This window comes from Panulirus ornatus, chromosome 48 (genome assembly GCF_036320965.1).
Source record: "Panulirus ornatus isolate Po-2019 chromosome 48, ASM3632096v1, whole genome shotgun sequence".
Classification (NCBI taxonomy): Eukaryota; Metazoa; Arthropoda; class Malacostraca; order Decapoda; family Palinuridae; genus Panulirus; species Panulirus ornatus.
This window is the reverse complement of record NC_092271.1, coordinates 29,089,424-29,105,350: the sequence shown is the minus strand read 5'-3', so window position 1 is coordinate 29,105,350 and position 15,927 is coordinate 29,089,424. Positions and strand designations below refer to the sequence as shown.

Sequence of the window (15,927 nt, the reverse complement as noted above, 5' to 3'; positions counted from 1 at the left end):
TAATGTTACAAAGTATAATAAATATACACACACACACACATACATATTCAAAATCACTATTCCGTTCATGCCTTTCACTCTTCTGCATTTTCAGACCCCAATCACTCAAAATCTTTTACACTCCATCCTTCCACCCCCAACTTGGTCTCCCACTTCTTGTTCCCTCCACTTCTGACATATATGTCCTCTTTGTCAACCTTTCCCCACTCACTCTTTCCACTTGTCCAAACCATTTTAGTACAGCATCATCATCTCTCTCAACCACACTCTTTTTATTACCACACCTCTCTCTTATGCTTTTCATTACTTGCTTGATCAAACCATGTCACACCACATTTTGCTCTCAGACATTTAATTTCCAACACATCCATCCTCCTCCATGTTACCTTATCTATAGCTCATGACTCGCACTAGATAGGAATAATTGGAAAACCCTTTCAGTGGATCAGAGATTATCTTGATGGAAGGGAACAAAGGATGCTTCTCAGCAGAACCTTCTTTAGTTTCGTTGAAGTATCTAGTAGAGTGCCAGGCTGTTACCCCTCTTGATCTATGTATTTACGTGCCTGAAGGCATGGATTCTCATCTGATTATATTTGCAGATGATACAAAGGTCATGAGGCATGTGAAAAGCATAGAGGATAGCATTAACTTAAAAGGGGACTCCACGACTCCAAAGTTGGTCAGATATATGGTTGATGGAATTCTACCCAAGTGAATGTAAAGTAATGAGGATGAAGCATAGGGGAAGAAGGCCTTAGTATGATTATTGAATAGCTTTAAATTAGCTTCAGCAGAGTTCCTGTCAGATCTGTTTGTGGACCATTACTCCTTTTGATCTATGTATTTGACTTACCTGAAGGGATGGACTCTTATCTGGATATTTTTGCAATACAAAAGGTCATGAGGGATGTGAATAGCATATAGGATTGCATTAACTTGAAAGGGACCCAAACAGCTCCAAAGTTGGTCAGATACATGGTTGATGAAATTCTACCCAAATGAATGTAAAGTAATGAGGATGAGGCAAAGGGAAAGAAGGCCTCAGTATGATTATTGAGTAGCAGGAAATTAGCTTCAGGATTTCATATGTTAGAAGGACCTGGGAGTTGATATCTTCCCTAACTTATTGCCAGTCCCACATGAGGAGAATGGTTGAGACAAACTGTCTGCATGTAAAGCATATGAGAGCCATCAAGTATAATGACTAAGGAAATACTTAGCAAGCTCTTCATATCTCGCCTCTGGCCAAAAGTAGAATATGTTTCTCTAGTTTGGTCAGCAACCTGAACAATCACAAAGAGCTAATGTCAAGAGGAGGACAACAAAGTTGTACCAGAATTGAGAGAGCTTAGTTACAATGAAAGGCTAGAGGCTTTGAATTTGCCCTCCTTGGAAGAGAGAGGAATGAGGGGTGGCATGATCACAACAGATCAGTGACATGGACAGGGAACAGTTCTTCAAGAGATGTAGGGTTAGAGCAAACAGAGGACATGAAATTTAGCAAGAAAGTTAGTTGTTCATAAAGATGTAAAGAAGTATTGTTTCTAGGATAAGAGTGGTGGATGAATATAATTAAATGACAGAGAATATGGTTAATGTAGACAGCATATATAAATTTAAGAAGCTGCATGATAATAGGAAAGAAGTGTGGCCCTGTAAGTGTGAAGCTCTCTCCCTGTACAATACAGATATGCAGGAACATTCAAAGGAATGGCCTCATTTGCTCATGTCCACTTTCTAGCTGTCATGTATAGTGTACCAAAACTACAGCCACCTATCCACAACCAGGCTTCACAGACCTTTCCATTGTTTCCTGACAACTTCGTATCCCCTGGTTCAATTTGATCATAGCATGTTCCTAACTATATATACACATTGTACTAATTCACTTAGTTCCATGCACACCTTACACCCTTTTGCATGTTCAGGCCTTTAACACTCTTCCTCCTCTTCAGAACAGTTCTCTTTCTAACCTTCAATGCCTTCATACATGATCTTCCTTAACCTGTGGATCACAGCATGGCATTCCTCATATATGCAGATGTCTTAATATCACATCACCCTGACATCATTCAAGCAGCAACAAACATCTGACATTATACTGTACAATGGAAACACATTGCTCTCTCAGAATGGAATGTCTGCATCTCCACAGGTCTTCAGTCATCCGTTTAACCTCTGACAGATTAATCTTTTTGTGGACCACAGCATGACATTCCTTTTACATACAGATGTCTTATCCATTATTGCCCTGACACCACACAAGCAACACTGCACAAGCAGCTACGAATGTGCAACACTGTAGTACACAGTTGGAACACAGGCTCTTTCAGAATGGAATATCTGCATCTCCACAGGTATTCAGTTATCCTTTTAACCCCAGACAGACATGAAGCCAGCCTGCATCATACTATCACTTTTAATGGCTGGTTGCTTCCACTCGGTAAAACCCCAATCATTTATAGGTATCGATCAAATTAACACTCAGAGCAGTTATGGGTACAAGATTTAGACAAGGAAAGAATCCTTTTGTATGTTTTACAAGCAGGTAATCTTTTCCACCTTAAACTATGCCACACCTGCCTTCCTACTCATCCATCTATCAAAATCTGATACAAAATGGCTGCAAACACACAAAACAGAGCACTAAGAACAATCATTGACTGTGTGGCAACCATATGCTCAACATCTACACAATGAAATGGAAGTTGTTCCAATACATTCCCCCGTCAACATGCTCGGCACAATTCTTTGTGATAGTGCTAGACCTTTATCATCCAAACCATTTTATAACCAACCACCGATCCCTTATTAGAAAAGAAAAACAGACTCTTGCCTCATGTTTTAGAAACCCATGCTCACAGATCCCAATCAAACAGAAAAATAACCAAACATATACACTCTGAATTGACCCAGCATGCACTAAACAACCATCCTCCCAACCTGGTCTGAAACATCACATTGTCAGACATACATAATCTCATGGGAAAGTACTCTCTCATGACAAATGTGAGTTTCCCCTTCCCTTCTGCATTCTGGACACCACCAGTGACACCAACATTACAAACACTGTTTCAGCATATCACAAGACCCCTCATGCCCCAGATGCAACAACAACAGTGAAGACACTGAATACCTACTGCTCTGTTACCCTACAATTCCTACATAGACATACACAACATTGCCACCTTTTTGACCTGTGGTCCCACACAGTGGGCATGGCCAGTTTCCTGAGTGCTGGCAGGAGCCCCTTAGAAGGGAATCCTGGGTAGGCAGGTAAGATATTTTGAAGGGTTATGTAACAGAAAATGTTGATTATGACTGGTTACCTTTTCATATACTAAGTTTTATTTACCGATAGAAGAGGTGTGTCTGACTAAATTACATAATTTTATAAAGGAAGGAAGCCTCTAGATGCTATTATTACTTTTACCTTACCTTACGTTCTGCTTGGCGCTCAGCTCTGTGCAACAGCATCACACCCCTCCCACCCAATCCACTATAACTAGCCACCAACCCCCAAATAGAAATAAAAGCTTACTTCTGCCTCACACTTCAGATAACCTCTACTCACAGACCCACCACCCCTAACAAATATAACACTGACAAAACACTCACACACTGAAGTAGCTGGAAAAGCTCTAAACAACTGACCTTCCAATTTAGTCTTTGATTCCAGCCCACCAGATATACACCCATCAAAAACACTCCCTAAACAGGCATGAATCAATCTTTTTTGCTTATGCTCTAGACATCACCCACCACGACGATACCACAAACACCATTTCAACATCTCATGTCCTTTATGGCCATAATGCAACACACATAAGAAGACACTGAGCACTAACTTCTCAATTACCTTATATTTGTGCACATACATGCACACACATCACAACACTTTATGAGCTATGGTCCTGATTGGTGGACGTAGCCAGTTTTCTGAGGGCTGCAGGACTTATCATTTTACTTATGGTTGTACAATATAAAGAAAGATTAAGCTGTTGCTCTAATTGTATGAAAATGAGCATGCAGCAGAGCTGGTGTAAGGTTTTAGATATTAATTTCAGCAAACTGACATCCATTTGATTTTGCTAACTATGGTGGATCTGATTTGCAGCTCTTGTGACATCCGATACTCCGAGGGTGTACAGTCACTCAATTGGTCGAAGGTCATGAAAACCATCATTGATGACCCAGATGGCTTCTTTGAACAGGTGCAACAAAATCATATATATGATTCATGGTTTCTCTGTGTTATAGTAGTAGAAGTACTATACATTTTTTTAGGTATTTTCTGTGACATAGATATCTGTTTGCCTGTGAGTAATAGTTTGTATGCTAAATTTTCACACTTTATGAAAATCTTAATGAAATTTACATATATTCATGCTGAAAGATTTCTTGATCATTATCCAGAGTATTTCATGAAATGCCTAAAATTGTTACTATTCATGAAAGTAAAGCTGTTTTCTGTAATTTATAATGAAATTTACATATATTCATGCTGAAAGATTTCTTGATCATTAACCAGAGTATTTCTTGAAATGCCTAAAATTGTTACTATTCATGAAAGTAAAGCTGTTTTCTATAATTTACATATTAACTGTATCTCTGACAAATCAGTTATTCAGAAAATCTTCTGTTTTGTAACAAGATACTCAACACACAGAAATAGTTGAAAGTGAAAATGAAAGTGTGAAATATTGCAGGCTTTGTGGTGAGTGGCTTTTTTTTTGTATGAAAGGGCTACCATTAATTTGTGCAAATTTGGAGATTATTGCACTTATTGGAATGGCCATCAGAATTTGGTTATGACAGATAATGACTGAAATTTTAGTTAAGAATTCCATGTACTTTACCCCTCACTGGAGCCAGGAAATTTTGTTTTTCATGTTGCTGGCATGGAGAATTTATGCTACACACTCATGTTTTCTGGCATAAAACCAAATGAAGTTTTGATAGTTCCTTGTCACAGTAAAGCCCTGGGGATAGGGGAGAAAGAATACTTCCCATGCATTCCCCGCATGTAGTAGAAGGCGACTAAAGGGGACGGGAGCATGGGGCTAGAAACCCTCCTCCTCTTGTATTTTAACTTTCTAAAAAGGGAAACAGAAGGAGCCATGCGGGAAGTGCTCATCCTTCTCAAAGGCTCAGATTGAGGTGTCTAAATGTGTATGGATGTAACCAAGATGAGAAAAAAGGAGAGATAGGTAGTATGTTTGAGGAAAGGAACCTGGATGTTTTGGCTCTGAGTGAAACGAAGCTCAAGGGTAAAGGGGAAGAGTGGTTTGGGAATGCCTTGTTAGTAAAGTCAGGGGTTGGTGAGAGGACAAGAGCAAAGGAAGGAGGAGTTATGGGACTATGTGATAGAGTGTAAGAAAGTAAATTCTAGATTGATATGGGTAAAACTGAAAGCAGATGGAGAGAGATGGGTAATTATTGGTGCCTATGCACCTGGTCATGAGAAGGAAGATCATGAGAGGCAAGTGTTTTGGGAGCAGCTGAGTGAGTGTGTTAGCAGTTTTGAAGCATGAGACTGGGTTATAGTGATAGGTGATTTGAATGTAATGGTGAGTAATGTGGCAGTTGAGGGAATGATTGGTGTACATGGGGTGTTCAGTGTCGTAGGTGGAAATGGCGAAGAGCATGTAGATTTGTGTGCTGAAAAAGGACTGGCGATTGGGAATACCTGGTTGAATGAGAGATATACATAAGTATACGTATGTAAGTAGGAGAGATGGCCAGAGAGCATTAATGGATTATGTGTTAATTGATAGGCGCGTGAAATGAGAGACTTTTGGATGTTAATGTGCTGAGAGGGGCAACTGGAAGGATGTCTGATCATTATCTTGTGGAGTTGAAGGTGAAGATTTATGGAGGTTTTCAGAAAAGAAGAGAGAACGTTGGGGTGAAGAGAGTGGTGAGAGTAAGTGAGCTTGGAAAGGAGACTTGTGTGAGGAAGTGCCTGGAGAGATTGGATGCAGAATGGAAAAAGGTGAGAGCAAAGGAGATAAGGGGAGTGGGGGAGGAGTGGGATGTATTTAGGGAAGCGGTGATGGCTTGTGCAAAAGATGCCTGTGGCATGAGAAAGGTGGGAGGTGGGCAGATTAGAAAGGGTAGTGAGTGGTGGGATGAAGAAGTAAGATTATTAGTGAAAGAGAAGAGAGAGGCATTTGGACGATTTTTGCAGGGAAATAGTGCAAATGCCTGGGAGATGTATAAAAGAAAGAGGGAGGAGGTCAGGAGAAAGGTGCAAGAGGTGAAAAAGAGGGCAAATGAGAGTTGGGGTGAGATTATCGTTGAATTTAGGGAGAATAAAAAGATGTTTTGGAAGGAGGCAAGTAAAGTGCATAAGACAAGAGAACAAAAAGGGAACATCAGTAAAGGGGGCTAATGGCGAGGTAATAACAAGTAGTGGTGATATGAGAAGGAGATGGAGTGAGTATTTTGAAGGGTTGTTGAATGTGTTAAATAATAGAGTTGCAGATATTGGGTGTTTTGGTTGAGGTGGTTTGTGAAGTGAGAGGGTCAGGGATAATGGTTTGGTAAACAGAGAAGAGGTAGTGAAAGCTGTGCGGAAGATGAAAGCCAGCAAGGCGGTGGGTTTAGATGTTATTGCAGTGGAATTTATTAGAAAAGGGGGTGACTGTGTTGTTGACTGGTTGGTGAGGATATTCAGTGTATGTATGGCTCATGGTAAAGTGTGTGAGGATTGGCGGAATGCATGCATAGTGCCATTGTACAAAGTCATAGGGGATAAAGGTGAGTGTTCAAATTACAGTGGGATAAGTTTGTTAAGTATTCCTGGTAAATTATATGGGAGGGTATTGATTGAGAGGGTGAAGGCTTGTACAGAGCATCAGACTGGGGAAGAGCAGTGTGGTTTCAGAAGTGGTAGAGGATGAGTGGATCAAGTGTTTGCTTTGAAGAATATATTTGAGAAATACAAAGGCCCAGTCCTCTGTTCTTAACGCTACCTCGCTAATGCGGGAAATGGCGGATAGTTTAAAAGAAAAAAAGAAAAGACTTAGAAAAACAATATCTCGGAAAGCAAAAATGGGTGTTTGAAGGAATAGTGGTTCCAACAATGTTGTATGGTTTCGAGGCGTGGGCTATGGATAGAGTGGTGCGCAGGAGGATGGATGTGCTGGAAATGAGATGTTTGAGGACAATGTGTGGTGTGAGGTGGTTTGATCGAGTAAGTAACGTAAGGGTAAGAGAGATGTGTGGAAATAAAAAGAGCGTGGTTGAGAGAGCAGAAGAGGGTGTTTTGAAATGGTTTGGGCGCATGGAGAGAATGAGTGAGGAAAGATTGACCAAGAGGATATATGTGTCGGAGGTGGAGGGAACGAGGAGAAGAGGGAGACCAAATTGGAGGTGGAAAGATGGAGTGAAAAAGATTTTGTGTGGTCGGGGCCTGAAAATGCAGGAGGGTGAAAGGAGGGCAAGGAATAGAGTGAATTGGAGCGATGTGGTATACCGGGGTTGACGTGCTGTCAGTGGATTGAATCAGGGCATGTGAAGCGTCTGGGGTAAACCGTGGAAAGCTGTGTAGGTATGTATATTTGCGTGTGTGGACGTATGTATATACATGTGTATGGGGGTGGGTTGGGCCATTTCTTTCGTCTGTTTCCTTGCGCTACCTCGCAAACGCGGGAGACAGCGACAAAGCAAGCAAAAAAAAAAAAAAAAAAAAAAAGACAAATGGATTTGTGTGTAGCATGTATGGATCTGGAGAAGGCATATAGAGTTGATAGAGATGCTTTGTGGAAGGTATTAAGAGTATATGGTTTGGGATGCAAGTTGCTAGGAGCATTGAAAAGTTTTTATCGAGGATGTTAGATATATGTACTTGAGGAAAGTGATTGGTTCCTAGTGAATGTCGGTTTGCGGCAGGGGTGCGTTATGTCTTCATGGTTGTTTAATTTGTTTATGGATGGGGTTGTTAGGGAGGTAAATGCAAGAGTTTTGGAGAGAGGGGCAAGTATGCAGTCTGTTGTGGATGAGAGGACTTAGGAAGTAAGTCGGTTGTTGTTCGCTGATGGTACAACTCTGGTGGTTGATACAGGTGAGAAACTGCAGAAGCTTGTGACTGAGTTTGGTAAAGTGTGGGAAAGAAGAAAGCTGAGAGTAAATGTGAATAAGAGCAAAGTTATTAGGTTCAGTATGTTTAAGGGACAATTCAATTGGGAGGTAAGTTTGAAGGGAGAAAACTTGGAGGAAGTGAAATGTTTTAGATATCTGGGAGTGGATTTGGCAGTGGATGGAACCATGGAAGCAGAAGTGAGTCAGGGTGGGGGGAGGGGGTGAAGGTTCTGGGAGTGTTGAAGAATGTGGGGAAGGTGAGAACATTATCTTGGAGAGCAAAAATGGATGTTTGAAGGAATAGTGGTACCATCATTATAATATGGTTGCGAGGTGTGGGCTTTAGATAGGGTTGTGTGGAGCAGGGTGGATGTGTTGGCAGTAAGATGTTTGAGGACAATATGTGGTGTTAGGTGGTTTGATTAAGTAATGAAAGGGTAAGAGAGATGTGTGGTTATAAAAAGAGTGTGGTTGAGAGCGCAAAATGGTATGGTCACATGGAGAGAATAAGTGAGGGAAGATTGACAAAGAGGATATATGTGTCAGAGGTGGAGGGAACGAGGAGAAGTGGGAGACCAAATTGGAGATGGAAGGATGGAGTGAAAAAGATTTTGAGCGATCTGGGCCTGAACATGCAGGAGGGTGAAAGGCATGCAAGGAGTAGAGTGAATTGGAACGATGTGGTATACTGGAGTCGACATGCTGTCAGTGGATTGAACCAGGGCATGTGAAGCGTCTGGGGTAAAACATGGAAAGTTTTGTGGGTCCTAGGTGTAGAAAGGGAGCTGTGGTTTCAGTGCATTACACTTGACAGCTAGAGACTGAGTGTGAACAAATGTGGCCTTTGTTGTCTTTTCCTAGCACTACCTCATGCGTGCATGGGGGGAGGGGGGGTTCCATTTCATGTGTGGTGGGGTGGCAACGAGAATGGACAAGGGCAGCAAGTATGAATATGTACATGTGTATATATTTATATGTCTGTGTATGTATATGTATGTATACATTGAAATGTATAGGTATGTATATGTGCATATTTGGGCATGTAAATATATACATGTGTATTGTGGGTGGGTTGAGCCAATCTTTCGTCTGTTTCTTTGCGCTACCTTGCTAACGCGGGAGACAGTGACAAAGTATAATGTAAAAATAAAAAAAGAACTGTTGTATCAAAGGATCTTCATCTCAATAAGTATAGCATATCAATTGGAACAAAGTATTTCTCTTTCCTAGAAAATTTGTTTGTAATTCATCCAGTTTTAGCATGAATAAATTGGTAAGAACCTCCTACTTAATGTGTTTGACCCCAACTTTATGTGGTGTTGTAACAGAGAAGTGTGATATAAAACGAAATAAATTTTTGATAGTGCCTATCACAGTAAAGCCAAATTGTATTATACCTTGGCTTCTGAACTTTAACAGTTGCTGCTATACAATACGGGTTTAAATTCTCATACCCAGCTTGATTTCTAAGATTTTAACTTATTAAACTTGAGTCAGCACTTTATTGGTTTGTTTGGATGTACAGTCTTCAGTTTACGATATTGCATTGTTGAACATGATTTTTTTCATCTGCACCAGATTGCACATATAATAATGTGAATGCCCAATAAGTACCATCATATTTCAAATTTTGAATATTCAAATGTAGTAGTTGTGGTAATCATACACCTTTAGATGCTAACTGTAACGCTGCCATACAGCAATCCTACGTATTTTGGAGTATTTACTTTCAGTTAGTTACCATTCCATATTTACTTACAGGATGAATCCTGAGTGATCCTTTAAGTTGATCCTTTGATGCTGCATTCATTTTTGTTATTTTTTATTTATTTATTTATTTATTTATTTATTTATTATACTTTGTCACTGTCTCCTACATTAGCAAGGTAGTGCAAGGAAACAGACGAAAAAGTGGCCCAACCCACCCACATACACATGTATATACACACATGTCCACACATGCACATATACATACCTATACATTTCAACGTATACATATGTATACATACGCAGACATATACATATATACACATGTACATAATTCATACTTGCTGCCTTTATTCATTCCCGTTACCACCCTACCGCACATGAAATGACACCCCTTCCTCCCACACGTGCGCAAGGTTATTAAGTTGAGAAATTGTGGCAAGGTATTTCATGCCTCTGTATGCTACTTTCATGCTTTAAGGAAGTTAAGAGGGTTAGAAGCATATTTGTTGGAAACATGATCACAGGTAGTAGTTGGTAGGCAGCCACCGACCAGGGTGGTATATAACCATTACTATCTGCATGGGCATCAGGAGGGTTAGTGACAGCAACATAGTGAGCCAGCACTCTGTTGGTTGTCAAGTTGTACTCCTCTAACCTAGATATCTGTCTTTTCTTGCAGCCTCACCCACATATGGACCTCTGGTATTCAGTCTCTAAACATACAATCTCTCCTTGTCATACAGAACACAAACATACAATCTTTCCTTGCCTCATTAAATACTTGACAACGCTGAGCTCACATGACTTATTCTTCGTAATTGCCTTTTGGCAAAATGATAAGAGCGATAGATAGATTAGTTGGTAGGAATGTTAGATGGTAGCATTAGGTAGAAGTAATTGGTTGGAACATTAAGTAGAATTAGTTGTTAGATACATTAGGTAGGAGCTTCTAAAAACAGTGTGCAAGAGTTTTCGTCTGTTAGTGGCCTGTTGAAGATGAAACACTAAAGGCTAAAAAGCAGCGCAGGAATTCAGTAAATGATACTTTTGCTGTGGTCACCCCCTTGATGGAGAATATTATCATAATAAATCAAGAGTATTTGGAAAAGAATTTTGTTGTTTCAGATTTTTATCTTCATGTTTAACCCATTTGGTGCTTGTTTAGATTTTTAGCTGATTCCCAAAGTGCCAGTTATCCAGCAGAAAATGTAAGTAATTTGACCTTTTCTTATACTTTTTCAACATCATGAAGTTATATTTTCTAGATAAAGCACCAAGATTCCTGAAATCCATACTAGATAGAGAAGAATGATGATTTACATTTAGAAATGCAGAAAATTTATGAAAACTACTGTTCCACTAATGGCACAGTAAAGTCCTTACTAGATAGAGAAAAATGATGATTTACATCTAAAAATGCAGAAAAGTTATGAAAAACTGTTCTTCCACTAATGGGCACAATAAATTGACAAAGTCAGTCAGTAAACAGCTAAACTCCTTTTCGGTTATAAAGAAAAATGAATATGAGTGCCAGTATGTATTATATGATATCACTAAGAAGTGAAAAATTTTCCTGAAAAATGAAAAATTTTTGTTGAAAAACACAAAGGAATTCAAACCAATAGACCATTGGGTCCTTTCAAGGCTGTGTGCAGTAGAAGATGATATCAGAAATTAACAGTTTATTGTGGTAAGAATAGAAAGGCATACAGATGTTTCAGAAAGAAAAACTGAATATTTTCATGCAACTAAGTAGTTCTCTGAACTAAAAGTTCTATTTGAAAAGATGTGGTAATAACATACAGGAAAAACACTACCTTTCTAATACATGGTTGATGAAGTAAAATCATACTTAATGTACAATACAGTACATGATGTACAGTTATGATGATTGTTAGTGAAAGAGAAGAGAGAAGCATTTGGATGATTTTTGCAGGGGAATAATGCAAATGACTGGGAGATGTATAAAAGAAAGAGGCAGGAGGTCAAGAGAAAGGTGCAAGAAGTCAAGAGAAAGGTGCAAGAGGTGAAAAAGAGGGCAAATGAGAGTTGGGGTGAGAGAGTATCATTGAATTTTAGGGAGGATAAAAAGATGTTTTGGAAGGAGGTAAATAAAGTGCATAAGACAAGGGAACAAATGGGAACATCAGTGAAGGGGGCTAATGGGGAGGTGATAACAAGTAGTGGTGTTGTGAGAAGGAGATGGAGTGAGTATTTTGAAGGTTTGTTGAATGTGTTGATGATAGAGTGGCAGATATAGGGTGTTTTGGTTGAGGTGGTGTGCAAAGTGAGAGGGTTGGGGAGAATGATTTGGTAAACAGAGAAGAGGTAGTAAAAGCTTTACAGAAGAGGAAAGCCGGCAAGCAGCGGGTTTGGATGGTATTACAGTGGAATTTATTAAAAAAGGTGGTACTGTATTGTTGACTGGTTGGTAAGGTTATTTAATGTATGTATGACTCATGGTAAGGTGCCTGAGGATTGGCAGAATGCTTGCATAGTGCCATTGTACAAAGGCAAAGGGGATAGAAGTGAGTGCTCAAATTACAGAGGTATAAGTTTGTTGAGTATTCCTGGGAAATTACATGGAAGGGTATTGATTGAGAGGGTGAAGGCATGTACAGAGCATCAGACTGGGGAAGAGCAGTGTGGTTTCAGAGTGGTAGAGGATGTGTGGATCAGGTGTATGCTTTGAAGAATTATTATTTATTTATATATTTATTATACTTTGTCGCTGTCTCCCGCGTTTGCGAGGTAGCGCAAGGAAACAGACGAAAGAAATGCCCCCCCCCATACACATGTATATACATACGTCCACACACGCAAATATACATACCTACACAGCTTTCCATGGTTTACCCCAGACGCTTCATATGCCTTGATTCAATCCACTGACAGCACGTCAACCCCGGTATACCACATCGCTCCAATTCACTCTATTCCTTGCCCTCCTTTCACCCTCCTGCATGTTCAGGCCCCGATCACACAAAATCTTTTTCACTCCATCTTTCCACCTCCAATTTGGTCTCCCTCTTCTCCTCGTTCCCTCCACCTCCGACACGTATATCCTCTTGGTCAATCTTTCCTCACTCATTCTCTCCATGTGCCCAAACCACTTCAAAACACCCTCTTCTGCTCTCTCAACCACGCTCTTTTTATTTCCACACATCTCTCTTACTCTTACGTTACTCACTCGATCAAACTACCTCACACCACACATTGTCCTCAAACATCTCATTTCCAGCACATCCATCCTCCTGCGCACAACTCTATCCATAGCCCACGCCTCGCAACCATACAACATTGTTGGAACCACTATTCCTTCAAACATACCCATTTTTGCTTTCTGAGATAATGTTCTCGACTTCCACACATTCTTCAAGGCCCCCAGAATTTTCGCCCCCTCCCCCACCCTATGATCCACTTCCGCTTCCATGGTTCCATCCGCTGCCAGATCCACTCCCAGATATCTAAAACACTTCACTTCCTCCAGTTTTTCTCCATTAAAACTCACCTCCCAATTGACTTGACCCTCAACCCTACTGTACCTAATAACCTTGCTCTTATTCACATTTACTCTTAACTTTCTTCTTCCACACACTTTACCAAACTCAGTCACCAGCTTCTGCAGTTTCTCACATGAATCAGCCACCAGCGCTGTATCATCAGCGAACAACAACTGACTCACTTCCCAAGCTCTCTCATCCCCAACAGACTTCATACTTGCCCCTCTTTCCAAAACTCTTGCATTTACCTCCCTAACAACCCCATCCATAAACAAATTAAACAACCATGGAGACATCGCACACCCCTGCCGCAAACCTACATTCACTGAGAACCAATCACTTTCCTCTCTTCCTACACGTACACATGCCTTACATCCTCGATAAAAGCTTTGAAGAATGTATGTGAGAAATACTTAGAAAAGCAAATGGATTTGTATGTAGCATTTATGGATCTGGAGAAGGCATATAATAGAGTTGATAGAGATGCTCTGTGGAAGGTATTGAGAATATATGGTGTGGGAGGCAAGTTGTTAGAAGCAGTGAAAAGTTTTTATCAAGGATGTAAGGCATGTATACATGTAGGAAGAGAGGAAAGTGATTGGTTCTCGGTGAATGTTGGTTTGCGGCAGGGGTGTGTGATGTCTCCGTGGTTGTTTAATTTGTTTATGGATGGGGTTGTTAGGGAGGTGACTGCAAGTGTTTTGAAAAGAGGGGCAAATATGCAGTCTGTTGTGGATGAGAGATCTTGGGAAGTGAATCAGTTGTTGTTTGCTGATGATACAGCGCTGGTGGCTGATTCAGGTGAGAAACTGCAGAAGCTGGCGACTGAGTTTGGTAAAGTGTGTGAAAGAAGAAAGCTTAGAGTAAATTGAATAAGAGCAAGGTTATTAGGTGCAGTAGGGTTGAGGGACAAGTTAATTGGGAGGTAAGTTTGAATGGAGAAAAACTGGAGGAAGCGAAGTGTTTTAGATATCTGGGAGTGAATTTAGCAGCAGATGGAACCATAGAAGCAGAAGTGAATCATAGGGTGGGGGAGGGGGCGAAAGTTCTGAGAGCGTTGAAAAATGTGTTGAAGCTGAGAACGTTTGTTATCTTGGAAAGCAAAAATGGGTATGTTTGAAGGAATAGTAGTTCCAACAATGTTATATGGTTGCAAGGCATGGGCTATAGATAGAGTTGTGCAGAGGAGGGTGGATGTGCTGGAAATGAGATGTTTGAGGACTATATGTGGTGTGAGGTGGTTTGATTGAGTAAGTAATGAAAGGGTAAGAGAGATGTGTGGTAATAAAAAGGGTGTGGTTGAGAGAGCAGAAAAGGGTGTTTTGAAATGGTTTGGTCACATGGAGAGAATGAGTGAGGAAAGATTGACAGAGAGGATATATTTGTCAGAGGTAGAGGGAACAAGGAGAAGTGAAAAAGATTTTGAGTGATCGGGGCCTGAACATGCAAGAGAGTGAAAGGTGTGCAAGGAGTAGAGTGAATTGGAACAGTGTAGTATACTGGGGTCGACGTGCTGTCAATGGATTGAACCAAAGCATGTGAAGTGTCTGAGGTAAACCATGGAAAGTTTTGTGGGGCCTGGATGTGGAAAGGGAGCTGTGGTTTCGGTGCATTATACATGACAGCTAGAGACTGAGTGTGAACGAATGTGGCCTTTGTTGTCTTTTCCTAGCGCTACCTTGTGTGCATGCAGGGGGAGGGAGCTGTCATTTCATGTGTGGCAGGGTGGTGACGGGAATGAATAAGGGCAAACAGTATGAAATATGTGCATGTGTATATATGTATATGTCTGAGTGTATATATATATATGTATACCTTGAGATGTATAGGTATGTATATGTGCGTGTGTGAACGTGTATGTATATACATGTGTATGTGGGTGGGTTGGGCCATTCTTTCATCTCTTTCCTTGCACTACCACGCTAATGCGGGAGACAGTGACAAAGTATAATAAATAACCCATTTTCCCGTGCATGTTTCAATGTATGCATTTTACCTTAATTAGGTTGGAAAATGAGATCCTTAAATCACTGTAGATAGGAAGTTACATCAGCCAAATATCGATTGTTGATACAGAAGATTGATAAAAAATTGATTTGTTGATATAGATGATTGATATGTGTGAATTGAGATTGATGACAGATTTCAAATTACTGAGTTGTTATTTTTAGGGAGGATGGTCTTTCCTAGACCCTGACTCAGAAGAAGAAAATCAAGAGGAAGAAGAAGAGGACTCAGAGGAGGATGGTGCATATGCACCCTCGGACGAAGAGTTGGGATCTGAGGAGGAGAGTGAAGATTACTCTGAGGGTGAATCAGAAATATCAGACTCAGAGTATAGTGAAGGTATATGGATATAATTGACAGTCCTATAAGTTTGATACTTAACTTTCAAAGAAATTATAGAAGAAAAATGGAAGAGTTTGGAGTAAATTGTATGTTACAGGTATGAAAGAGCACTGTAAAAGGGATAGTGTGAAAGTGTGCGATGTGTGTTTTTCTTTTGCATTTATGTGAAGTTATGTGTTTATGTGCATTTATATGTATTTATGTATATTTATTATTATTATTATTATCATACATAATCACTGTTTCTCACATCAGTGAGGTAGTGCCAGGAAACAGA

The 15,927-nt window shown here is 40.2% G+C and overlaps 1 protein-coding gene across 1 annotated transcript in view; it reads left to right on the top strand.

The window, feature by feature from the left end:
• The window catches only part of LOC139763924 (FACT complex subunit spt16-like), a 172,593-nt gene that overhangs the window by 129,125 nt on the left and 27,541 nt on the right, over positions 1 to 15,927 (top strand). Inside the window, exons 19-20 of the mRNA XM_071690373.1 lie at positions 4,121 to 4,217; positions 15,473 to 15,647. Of these exons, the coding sequence (XP_071546474.1) occupies positions 4,121 to 4,217; positions 15,473 to 15,647 (272 nt within the window). The remainder of the gene's footprint in view (positions 1 to 4,120; positions 4,218 to 15,472; positions 15,648 to 15,927) is intronic.